Raw genomic sequence first — 12,749 nt, forward strand, 5'->3', positions numbered from 1 at the left:
GACATACTGAACTAGCACAGCTTTACGGTCCAGGATGAGGGTAGATAGCTATACTAAGGCAGAAAAAGAAACAGAAATATTTTAGTTAGATTTATACTTAGCACTCCTTCTTCTAGGGCTGGTAGGAGCTGATGTTTGGCATATATCACAACCTGGCTATATATCACCTTCAGAATTAAAGACCTCCAGACCTTGCAGATTCTTTGCTGGTTTACTGCTTTCTATCCTTGCCTTCATCAAGACATGCTCAGAAGCATTCCTTATGCTGTGAAGTTTCATTTGTCTGAAGGGAAAGATGGTATGAAATTTAAAGATCTGATATTCCAGTCACAGAGAAATAAGGTACATTTTTAAAAAAACAGCATCTCCATAAAGCTGCAGGATAGCATCCTGGTCGAAGAGACTGCCACATTTCTGGAAAACCAAGAAACTTCCCACCCTTGCTCCCCAATTTCTGATGTTTTTTGTTTTTTTTTTCTTTTAAGTGCTGCCTTCTTCAAATATAGACTTAAAGTTGTTTCATGTATGTAACCATTCACCTTACAAAGATACAAAGCACAGAGCAAAACAAAACAAACAATACTCACTTATGTTTACACTGTCCAGAAACTGCTTTCCACATTATAGAAATCACCAACACCCAACTCACTTATCCCCTCCAGGAAAATTTTTGACAGAAGCAGGAGGCATGCACCTACATCAGTCACACTAACAGTAGGCTTTAAAGAATGATGACAATCCAATACTGAGGAAAAATAACTCAGGAGTTTGAGTTAGACAAAACCTGCTAAAATATAGGCATTGGGCTTTACTTTATTAAACTAAAAAAAATTCACTATATGTAGTGAAAATATATTGAAGACACATAGATTTAGTGTCAGAGTCTCTACATAACAGAGAATGCAGACTTTCTTAAGTATAGATTGTACTAGTGAGAGCTTGTACATATAGAAAAAAGGTAGGATCAAAACAAAATGGACTGTGGTTTCAATTTTAGGTGTTTAATCTTGGCACAGAAGTTGCCAGGTGATGTTGAATGGATACAGAAAAAGACACAAACAAGAGGAGCATGACACTAACATCAAGGCCTCTGAAAATGAATTTAATTGCTGCTACGAGGATGAAGTAAGATTTCCCATCAGGTAACTCCCTACTGCTTAAAAGCAACTTTCCAGCCAGGTCAGAAGTTGGGAAACAACAGCTAGAAACATTTATCTGAAAGTTAAGGAATCAGTGTTAAACCATGGGGATTTCCCACCTTTATCAAATGCACCTCTCCATTCAGGCCATCAGTTTCTGGAAGAAAAACCCTCCAGAAGAGCTCCGTGGTGAGACAGAAGAGCATCAAGTAGATTCCTGAGGCCCCACTCAAGGGCTGTCTCCAAGGAACAGTCATCAAAACTAAACCCTGGGTAAAAATACAGACACTACATCTGGACACTTCCAGATGTCGCTACTGAAGGCATCTGTTCTGTGAGGCATCACACAGATATACAAAGGGTGTCTCCTTCCCTCAGAAGTTTGGAGTCTAACTATAATAGCATGGGTCTACATACAGAGACACAAAGTGATTTACGAAGGTTACAAAGGAGGTCAGTGGCAGAGGTAGACATCAAATGTGAGCCTCGGCAGTCTTTGTGTAATCTGTCTGTCCACTGAACTTTGCTGGCTGTTAAACACAAAGATACACAACAGAGCAAAAGCCCCTGGTGAATCACATCAAACCAGTCAAGATTAAGTAACAAAAAAGCTTGGTACTGGTGACAAGACAGACACAGGAGCAGAAATAAGCCCTACAGTCCAGCAGTGCAACACATGACCAAAGAAGTTTTGCTGTGAAAGACAATAAGGCTTTTACACACACAGGAACACATACACACACACACAAATAAAGTACACATAACTATGAGCTGTAATTAACACACTAGCCTCCTGAACAGTTTTAATCAAAGCATTAATACAACTTAAAGAAAGCATAGATTTACATTGAAGGTTATCACAGTTACTCACTCATTCTTTTCCATTATTTCAGTCCATTTCTCTGGTAAAGACATAGGAAACAATCACCAAATACACAGAAAGAAAAGGTAATGAATAGCAAAGACCATAAATATGTTTGTCTGGTCTTTCTAAGACCATTTTTAAATTGCCACAATCCAGTCAAGACTGGAGATGGAGACTCTAATTATGCTAAAACAAAAACACTACCACAGGAACACTGAACCTAAATAAAGCAAGCAATGTTTACCTGAATTTAATCCAATTGGATTTTCAACCTTTGTGTGTGAATTACTTCAGAGTAAAGTCAGGAGAATGGCTATATACTGGCAACAAAGGTAATGCTAACATTTAGAAGTCTTTTTGTTTTAAAAGTACACACATGTTATTTCCAAGACATATAAGCAACATAAATAAGGTGCATTTGAAAAACATCTCAACAAGCTAAGGACCAAAAGCACAGATATGGTAATTAACCCCCATGTGTCCCACCCACAGCGTTTACATTTGGGGTTTTCTTACATTACAGTCAAAATGTAGCTGTTACACATGCTGTTGTACTTAACGGGTAGCATCTTGTCTGTACAGAAGAGAGTCCCTTCTTGTACACAGTCTGAAGTAGTACCCTTTCAGCAGAAGCTTCAGTTGCTTTAGCAAATACTACCAGGAAAATCTACCTTAAGGCATAGGGAAAAAAATGATCAAAAAGACAAGTCAGCAGAAGACTTATTCTATACTAGTATCAAACGTGAATGAGAAAATTCACAATCTCCACAAACACTCCTCTAGACCTGATGGGCCTGACCAGTCTTCTCAGTCTGTGGCAACAGACTGCAGCCTTCAGACAAGGTGTGGAAGAAAAACAGATCACATCTCGAGGAGGCCTGGGCAGTTTTCCAACCCACCAGCTGAATGACTTATCTGTTGTTGAAAGCATACCTGTTATTACACATTTACACTCAGGACACTACTCACCTCTTCCCTGAAGATACTCTTCATTTTCAGAAGTGTGCTTCTACCATTTATTTTGTCCTTTCTCTTGCTTATGTCTTACACCTAGAGCATCACTAATATGTGCCACAAATCAGGGGAAAAGCACAGCAGTTATCTCTGTGCCACCTCACCAGGCCTAATCTATTATGGAATTTAGATTCCCTATAGTACAATCCCTTCCTTTAGGTGACATACACCTAAAAGCCATACTGCCATAACATCTACAGGTGTCCAAATACCAATCAATAGCATCACTTTATTTCCACAAAGACAGGAATTAGAAGAACTAATCTAAAATAATGCTTATACATAGACTCATATAAATAAGAATAAACTTACTAGCACAGCAAGCTGTGTATTAGATACCTGTGAAATCTTTGCCCGTGTGCATGTAAACTAGTATCACTCTTCAAGTATTCAGTTTTCTTTCCAATCATGCAATTTGTAGACCAAGGTGTTTTTATGTACTGGACAGCACAAGGGTTCAGTTTCCTTTTACCAGAGGTTATAAATTTGACTAGACAGCAACAATTGCTTTTTAATCTAAGCAAACTGATCTGTCAGAGGCAATCAGTATGGTGAAACTATCCCATGAGAATCCTAATAATTCCAATGAATCACTTGGCACTGTATGAAGCTCAATAGTTGAACTCTTGGCACAGAATGTCACAAGCACTTAATGCAGCAAGTACATACAGCCTCAAACAGTGGGCTCGGGGCCACATGCCTTTGCAGTGCTTGCACTTCTACTGAATTTCTACACCTTTTGGCATTATCCAGTTTCTAATGATAATAGCATAGCGCTTTTTTTAACAATTTCTCATGGAAAAAAAATAATACAACTTTAGGTATATTATTTTCTATTCCTACCAATAGGTACATGGTACATTCAGAGAAAACAGTCCAGAAATTGGTCCAGAGAGGTTCTGTTGTAAGAGAAAATTTAGCAATATACAGTAGTCAATGACATGAGGCGGCCAAAATGGATGAAGACACTGATTTCAGTGGACCATTGAAGCCCTTCTCATTGGTGTTTTGAGCCTATCTGTAACATTTCAAACATACTAAGTGAGTATTTTAAAAATAATATGTACCAATTAAATGCCATGTGTGGAAAGACATGCATTAATGCCATTTTTTAAACCCAAAATAAAGTTGCATAGGAAAACCATTCTGTTTTAATTCAGATTTTGTTAATTTATTCTACTAGTTTGGATTACATGCAGATTTTTGTAACTGCAACTAGAAATACTGCTTTATATTCATAACCAGAAATGTTTCAATCTACGTGACTGTATAGAGCTGTTTTCAAATGAAACCAATATAAGAGTAAGCCCGTAACCTTATACTAGGTTTCCTTATGTGGTTGGTTCCTACTGCCTCTAAGCTCCAACTAGTCCCATAGAAGTATATTAACTCTGTTAATGTCCTTATAGAGTAAAAAACTTGTTGAATTGACAAATGTGTCTACAAAACATATATCACAGTCTCTAGTTTATCAGCTGTATGATTATCTATAGTAAGTCTGGGTAGAAACAGATGTTCTGACTTGAAAGGCACTTATCTTTACAACTCAAGAATCCCTGAGGAAGTTTAATCTAGTTGATTTAAAGCTTTAGTTCTTAGCATCAGTTTACTAGTTGGCCAATTTTACTTCTTAACTGGAAAAATACTCTTTTATGGACACGCTAAAAATTCTTAATAACAGCAGCTGCATATACAAACTACTGATTTTCTTATAATTTCAACCACCTAATTGAAAACCCATCCACTATTTCAAAATGAAGATAAGGAAAACACAAACACATATGCAAATACACATGCTCTCCTAGAAACACAAAACCAGTTCATCCCCTTTATAGGTAAGGGAAGTAGGCAGAACAAGAGACTCCCCCCCTTAACTGTGAGCTTCTGAGTCTGCTCAAAACCAAAAGCAGATGAAAATCCATTGAGGGCATTGCCAAGGTGTGCAGAGATGCAATTAGAAAAGCAAAAGCTCAGTCTGAATTGAAATTGGCCAGAGGTGTCAAAAACTATGAGAAAGAGTTCTTCATGTACATAAACAACAAGCAGAAACAGAAAGAAAATATTGGCCTACTGTTAAATGGGAGAGATTAATTAGTCACCAACAATGCTGAAAAGGCAGAGATTCTCAACACTTTCTTCACCAGCACTGTTGGGTCCCAGGCCTTGGGAACAAAAATCCAGGCTGAGGCAAATACAAACCCACCATCAGTGAAAGAAGAGTTGGTATGTGAACTATCACAGTAGCCTGACCCCTACAGATTGACAGGCCCTGATGTTAATCACCCAAGGGTGTTAAGAGAGCTGGCTGACATCATCATGAGGCCACTCTCCATAATCTTTGAGAAGTCATGGAGATTGAGAGATGTCCCAGAAGACTAGAGAAGGCTAATGTCACCCCCATATACAAGAAGGGCTTAAAGGAGGATCCAGGAAATTATAGGCCCATCAGTCTTACTTCAATCCCTGGAAAAGTTATAGAACACATCCTTCCAGGGTCTATCACAAGTTCAAATGAAGCACATGATTGGGAAAAGCCAGCATGGATTCACCAAGGGCAAATCATCCTTGACAAACCTGATCACATTCTTCAACAAAGTAAGCTGCTTGGTTGATGTGGGGCAAGCAGCGGATGTTGTCTACCTGGATTTGTCCAAGGCTTTTGATACTGTTCCCCACAGCCTTCTGCTAGAGAAACGGATGTGTTATGGTCTAGACAAGTGGTCTGTGCAGTGGGTGGGGAACTGGCTGACAGGCCACTCCCTGAGGGTGGTGGTAAATAGCTCCTTTTCAAACTGGCGACCTGACACAAGTGGGGAGCCCCAGGGATGGATATTGGGCCCAACGCTGTTTAGTATCTTCATAAGTGGTATGGATGATGGGATCAAGGGTACCCTGATGAAGTTCGCTGATGATGCCAGAGTGGGGAAGTGGACACATATCCATATGGAGACCCACCCTGCAGGAAGACCTGGATAACCTGGAGGAGTGGGCTAACAAGAACCTTATGAAGTTGAACAAGGACAAGTGTAAGATCTTGAACCTGGGAAAACATAATCCAGGAGTGCAGCACAGGCTGGGATCTACCCGGCTGGGGAGCAGCTCTGTGGAAAGGGACCTGGGGGTCCTGGTGGACAATGAGCTCAATGATGAGCAAAGTATGCTACAGTGGCAAAACAAGCCACCAGGTTGCATCACCAGCAGAGACAAAGAAGTCATTATCCCACGCTGCTCAGCACTTCTCAGACCACACCTGGAAAACTGTGTTCAATTTTGGTGTCTACTATACAAAAAAGGTATAGACAGGGTAAGTAGGGTCCAGAGGAGGGTCACAAAGATAATCGAAGGACTGGGCAGCCTGTCAGAGGAGGAAACGCTGAGAGAATCAGGTTTCTTCATCCTTGAGAAGAGAAGGCTTAGGGGAGACCTTATCACCATGTTCCAGTATTTTAAAGGGTGGCTACAAAGAACATGGAGACTCCCTTTTTACAAGGAGTCACACGGGTCATGGGTACAAGTTACTCCTGGGGAGATTCTGATTGGACACAAGAGAAAAATTTTTTCACAGTGAGGCCAATCAGCCTAATAATCTGGAATAATCTCCCCAGGGAAGTGGTGGATTCCCCAACATTGGAGACTTTTAAGATTCAGATGGACAGGGTGCTGGGCAATCTCATCTAGATGTCTTCCCCAAGAAAGGTTGGCTAAAAACATCTCTGAGGTCCCTTCCAGCCTGGTATTCTATGCAAAATCCCCAAGTACAAGGCTAAAATTGAAAGCCTACTTTAATCTATACAAAAGTCATCTGGTTAGTAGCATTAATAGAGGAAACCAAAATCTCCACAGCCTAAAACACTCCGGTATGTAGCATTTACTATAGTAGTACTAATGATATTGTATATATATTTAAAATATTTTATATATAATTAAAATGTTTTGGGCTTATATAATGCATATATAATATATATTGTTGTTTTATACTTAAATATTTATTGTTACATTTTATATATAATATAGCATGGAAACTAGGGAGGAAAAGAAACCAGCCTTCAAAATCTGAAAAGCTGTCTTGGGAAAACACCTTGTTCTCCACTCTTCAATGTCTGCATCACATTCCAAAAGCTTGTGGTAGAGATAAAAGGTGCTAAACACAGATCAGTATGCCTGCCTAGTAAAAATTAAGACAGGGTCATCCATTTCTTCTTATCACAGTTCATATTTATCAGTCTGTTAATTAAGCAGCTGGTTTTCTTCAAGTGTTCTTTCTAACATGCAAGAAAAATTCCCACAGAGATAGCACTACCTTTATTTTCTGATTTCTGCAGAGAGAACTGATTACTTACTACCTGGAATAGAGGATATCAGAACAGCAGTCGATATAGCAATTATGTTCAATATGCAGCTATTTGGCTTCCTAAAGTACCCATTTCAGAGGAGAAAGAGTGGCTCCTAGAAAATAATCTTGCATCAGAAGAGTTTGTAGGGGCTGACTAGGGCAAGGGTTGCCAGGCAAACAGCTGTTTCTGTGCATGATATACCAACACCATCTCAGATTTCTTCTAGAAGCTACCCCTTTTTTTTCCTCCTCATAGCTGTGCTGATTAATCAAGAGACTTGAGGTTGACCTCAATCATGAACCAACAACTGCTGTTTAACATGCATAGAAAGAGAAGTATGTAACATGGGGAAAAAGAGAAAAAACAAACCTTGAAGAATCCTGCTTCCCACTCTCACTTGCCAGCATTAGGCAGATATCTGACCTTATGGAAGACTCCTTTCTTAAATACCAGCATTATTGTATTTGTTCTCACCTTTCTCCTGCTTCCCCCATCACTAGGCCAGGAAAACTCCTTCTTTTTTGCCTTTTCCCCCGAGAAGAAAACAAATTCCCAAAGCTAAGGTACAGAAGCAAAATGGCAACTTGGGAAAGTAAAAAAAAAGAATCACAGGAAAACACCCTTGCTTTTTACAAGCCATTTTTATAAGCCATTTAAGGTAAAGATTGTCTCCATTCTGGAGACTATGGTGGTATTACAACAGGAACAAGCTATTAAGGCCTTTATTAATTCACTATCCCTCTTCCTTCTCCACAAAGGTGCTTAAAAAAAAAAAATATTTCTTTTGTGAATTCACTGGACTCTAGAAAGTGGGATATGCTACAGTACTCTTTCAGTATCCTTTAGTATTTTAATAATTGCTTGAATCATGTACTTAATATTTTATAATAAGCAGTTATTTACAAAGTCTTTAAAATTGTTACTGGATGCTCTTGATGAGACTTCTGATTATAATGGGCTTTTTTAATTCTAGAACAAACATGAAAAATGTGTCAACTGAGAAATCTGCCTTTTATCAAGATTTGCTGAAACACAATTAACAACAGTACACTGCAAGGAATTCAAGGTTGCTCTACATAACAACCAAAACATAACCAAACCAGGGCTTTTACTGAACCAAGAATCCAGAACTCAGCAACTGTATTTAAATAATACCAAGAATAACTCACACAAAGAGCTAAAATAGTTTTATTACAAAGCCAGTTAATCCTGTTGGGACCATTCAGCAGCTGTGTTCTTTAGATTCGATCAATTTAAAAAAATTAAGAGGAAACTCTGGATTACTGCTTTTCAGCCACGGATGCCTGGCTAGCAGAGGGCCCTGGAAGGAATGGAAGCAGGCCAGTGACAGCAAGACTTCCACTGCCTGAACATCAAAGGACCTCTTGTGTGCAGGGAGCAGAACTGCAAAGACTACATTGCTTCAGCGTGAAAGATCAACCCACTACGTGTAGAAAATGAATGACAATCACTTGGTTCAATTTCTACACCTGATTCCTATGCAATGCCACACAAGCTTTACTGGACAAATCACCTGCACATTAAGACTTGGAGGAACACCTACAGAGTATTGCTTGTCTGCATATCATGAGGGACAACAAGATTTCTTGTTTATTTATTCAGAAGCTTTAAAAAAGCAAATCTGAGCAATCTTCTTCACCCTTCCTTGCTCTACGCACTGCACACCCAGGTTGGATGTCATGAAGTGAGCTTCCTTCCACTCCTGCTCAGGTCTGGCATTAGACTTCAGAAACAGTCCAAAGAAGCTCAAAATTGTAGTTTTAGTTTATACTCCTAAATAAACAGTTCACATGCTTCCAAAGCAGAGGTGGCCCTAATGTTTTTTCTACTGTACATGTGGAAGTCTCCAAGTCTCTGAAAGATGCAGGCCAAACATCTTCTCCCTCTCATTCCATTTTCAATCTTATTGACTATGGAACATACAGTACAAGTCATTAAGCTACATTTCACAGTTTATGGTTTTAATGGTTTTGCAACATTAGATGCACGACACATTTTCAAGCATCAAAAACTAGGCTTTGCTATCTAACATTTCATAAAGATAATAAAAGTTAATGAGCGCTCATGATCTATGATCTGACAAGACATCTGTTCTGTTCTTTCTGAGATAAAACACTCACCCTGCCTTGTTCTGGCACAGTGGGAGAGAACAAATATAAACCAATTAATCATTCTAAACTATAACCTATATTAAGTTGTAGTTTCTCAACAGGCTTTTCATACCCTGTTGCTAATAGGGTGCAGGTGTCCTAAAAACAGTCTTTCAATGCAATAATTAAATCCCACTAACTTCATATGGTCAGCTGCAGCAGACAGCACTGTTTAGTGTTTCAGCAGGAAAACACCTGTTCAAAACAAGCAATAACAACGTGGTTGTTATATCGAGAGTCCAGTATCAAGAGCTCTATTCCCTTTTTTCTACGTCTTTTCATCATGCTTTTTTATTACAGGAATATTTTAACAAAAGCTCCTTCTGACCTATCAAGGGAGTATTTGATACAAATATTACAAGAAATACTACAAGATACTTCATATGGGACATGACTAACATCAGTATGGGGGAGGAAGGAGTCACTTGCTTCTGAACCATTTGTGAGGCTGTAATGGGGAGATCTGTCAGAGAACTGCTGAGAACATTAAAAGTTGCTGAGCATTTTAGGAATACTGTCTGAGACCAAATTCAGCTTGCTGATACCTATGTCACCTCCAGTATAATACGAAAGTATATATAAAAAAAAGAATCTAATTCTTTTTTCCCCTTCACTCAGCCTTATAGTATGACATATTTCGGACACTACACAGGAGTACACTAGGTTTCTGTTTCCTTCAATGCGCTGTATATTACCATGAAACAGAACATGTGAAAAAAAAAAAAATAAAATCACAGATTGTATAGTAGTTAATGAACATTATTTACAGTAAAAGCCTCAGATAAAATCCCAGTTTACATAAAGAAAACAAATACATAATTCCTAACAAATACCTCGTATTGCTCAAAACACTGCTGCAAACAATCTACCTTGCAGAGACACACAAAGAAATAAGCTGTATAGCCAGGGAATCAAGCACTGCCCAGCTACGCAGGAAAGGTAAGTACTTTGCTAACTGAAGGATCCAGGATAACTGGGATTTAATGCTACAGCCTCAAACATCTAACCTCTCTAAATAGTCTAAGCCTCCTAAAGCACACCAGAAACAAATGGCATCTCTCCACTGACTGAAGCAATAGCCTAACCAGCTTTCACCAGATTGCCCTGCTGGAAGAGTCTGCTCTTTCTGCTAACTAAAAGCAGTATTCTCCTTAAGTTGCAGTCACAAATGCCTCGTAAGAATTTAAACCAACATTTATGCATACATGTACACCAACAGAACTGAAAGGGAAATAAAGCTAGTAAGTCTATGTATAAAGCTTAGCTCAAAGGAAAATTACTGTGGCACCACTAAATCAGATGGTACACAAATTCCTCTCTCAGCCCCAGAGAGGTTATGTATGCTTTAGATTAAAATAAGTAAAATCTGGAAAACCAGCCCCAAGTAAATACCCTAGCCAGACCAGCTGGTAAACTCCAGGCTACACATGCATTAGCATAGTATAGGAAAACATGAATGGATCAGTAGCAAACAGTTTGAGGTGAGGACCTGAACCTTAAAATTTACATGGTTGGGAGGTTTCCTATGCCTGAACTCATTTACTAACTCTTCAGATGACCTCTCCAGATCAGTTAGGTCTTGCAGACATAATTATCCATTAGTGTTTGGTACATTTTTGGATCATGTTTTTCTTTTTAGTTTCACCTGGAGATAATCTAGTTTGCATTCTCTGAAACAAAAGCATAACAAGCAGGGATGACCAGATTAATTATTAAAAAAACAAACCAAAACAAAAAAACCCACATCAAACAAAACGAAGAAAACACACCTAGAGCCTGAACGAAAACAATAATGTAGACCCTACTCTAAGGTTCCTAAAAAGTAGTCATGCAAATGTACCATCTACCCCAACATGTACAGATACTTATCAAAAACTTACACCAATGAGGCATGGCTTCATATTTTTCATATTAGTTGAGTAATATATTCTAATTTTATATAAATTTTGACATGAGATTCTAATTATTATAGTCTTGCCAGTTAACCTCAATAAGCTCAGGTCCCTTGTGTGGTTTGCTTATGTCCTTCTCAAATGCTGCTTCCATGACAATTTAAATTATAGTAAAATGAATAAAATTCTGGGGAAAAAAGAATAAACCACCCAAAGACACGCAAACTTGTCACATTCAGATTCTGGTAAAAATATTAAAATTTAATAATACTTTTTGAACATACAGATATGTCAAGGAAAGAATAAAGGCATTCAAACAAATGGATCTAGATCTTAAATAATATTTACAAATTCTAAACTGCAAGTTGACTATAAAGTCACAAATACTTTAAATATTTAGTAGAATATAGTGTAAATTCTAATATAAATTAGATATTAACTTCATCTGTTATTTCTTCCAGTGATAACAGTCTAATCTTTACATATTATGTACATTAAAATACTAAAAAGTTATAAAATTTTATTTCTGTTACTATGCAAAGAAATGGAAAATACATCAGATCTGTCTTACTGTACAATATCCAAATTGAACTTTCTATAGTGTTCTCTGAAAAAATAAATGGCACTTTCACATGCAACAAGGCATAAAGTACAAGTCTGTCCATTAGCAGTATGCCATCTGAGTGCAAAGTAAACTGAAACACAAATGTCATTCAACCATACAGCTGAAAGTCAAAAGTAAACTGTGGAAAGTGATTCTGACAAACTTTCTGATTCAGACTGAAGTAATAATGAAAAGCATGTAAACCGATTTCCATTCAGATCTGTCATTCTTAAAAATTAAAACACAGCATATTGAGAAGTTTGTCATGACAGTATCAAAGCTACTTTGACAACATATAACAGAGGAAAAGTCGATGATCCTGTATGAATTCTGAAGCCCAGCCCTGCCAATGGGCTACAGCATCTCAGCAACTTTTCTACTGACAGTTTCCAAAATTACTTCTGCCACTTGGAAGTGCACATCAGTAGTCAGATGAGTTTTCTAGACTGTGTTATGCCATTGTGTAACCATAGCTTCCGCAGTGCAATGCCACAAGAAGCCTGTCCTTAAGGATTTCTTTACTTGGGTATTCAGGTAACTTGAGCATGTTGATACTGAAAAGAAAAGAATAAAGCCACATCATAGCTCAGCAAGAAAACCAACAGTAAAGTTTTCTGATTGAAAACCCTGGAGATGTCACATTTATGAAAGAAAACAAACCTGTGCTGAATTACAGTACCACTGAGCACTCGAATATATTGCAGGAGGGGGTTTTTTATGTTCTTTTTTT

General features: G+C 38.1%; 1 protein-coding gene across 7 annotated transcripts in view; it reads right to left on the reverse strand.

Moving 5' to 3' along the window:
• Window positions 1–11,667: 11,667 nt before the first annotated feature.
• Window positions 11,668–12,749, reverse strand: part of HACE1 (HECT domain and ankyrin repeat containing E3 ubiquitin protein ligase 1) — a 59,478-nt gene continuing 58,396 nt past the window's right edge. For all 7 annotated transcript variants that reach the window (XM_074896100.1, XM_074896098.1, XM_074896097.1 and 4 more), the window contains one exon: window positions 11,668–12,573. In XM_074896100.1, the coding sequence (XP_074752201.1) occupies window positions 12,471–12,573 (103 nt within the window). In that variant the 3' untranslated portion in view covers window positions 11,668–12,470. The remainder of the gene's footprint in view (window positions 12,574–12,749) is intronic.

This window comes from Athene noctua, chromosome 1 (assembly GCF_965140245.1).
Source record: "Athene noctua chromosome 1, bAthNoc1.hap1.1, whole genome shotgun sequence".
NCBI classification, from domain to species: Eukaryota; Metazoa; Chordata; class Aves; order Strigiformes; family Strigidae; genus Athene; species Athene noctua.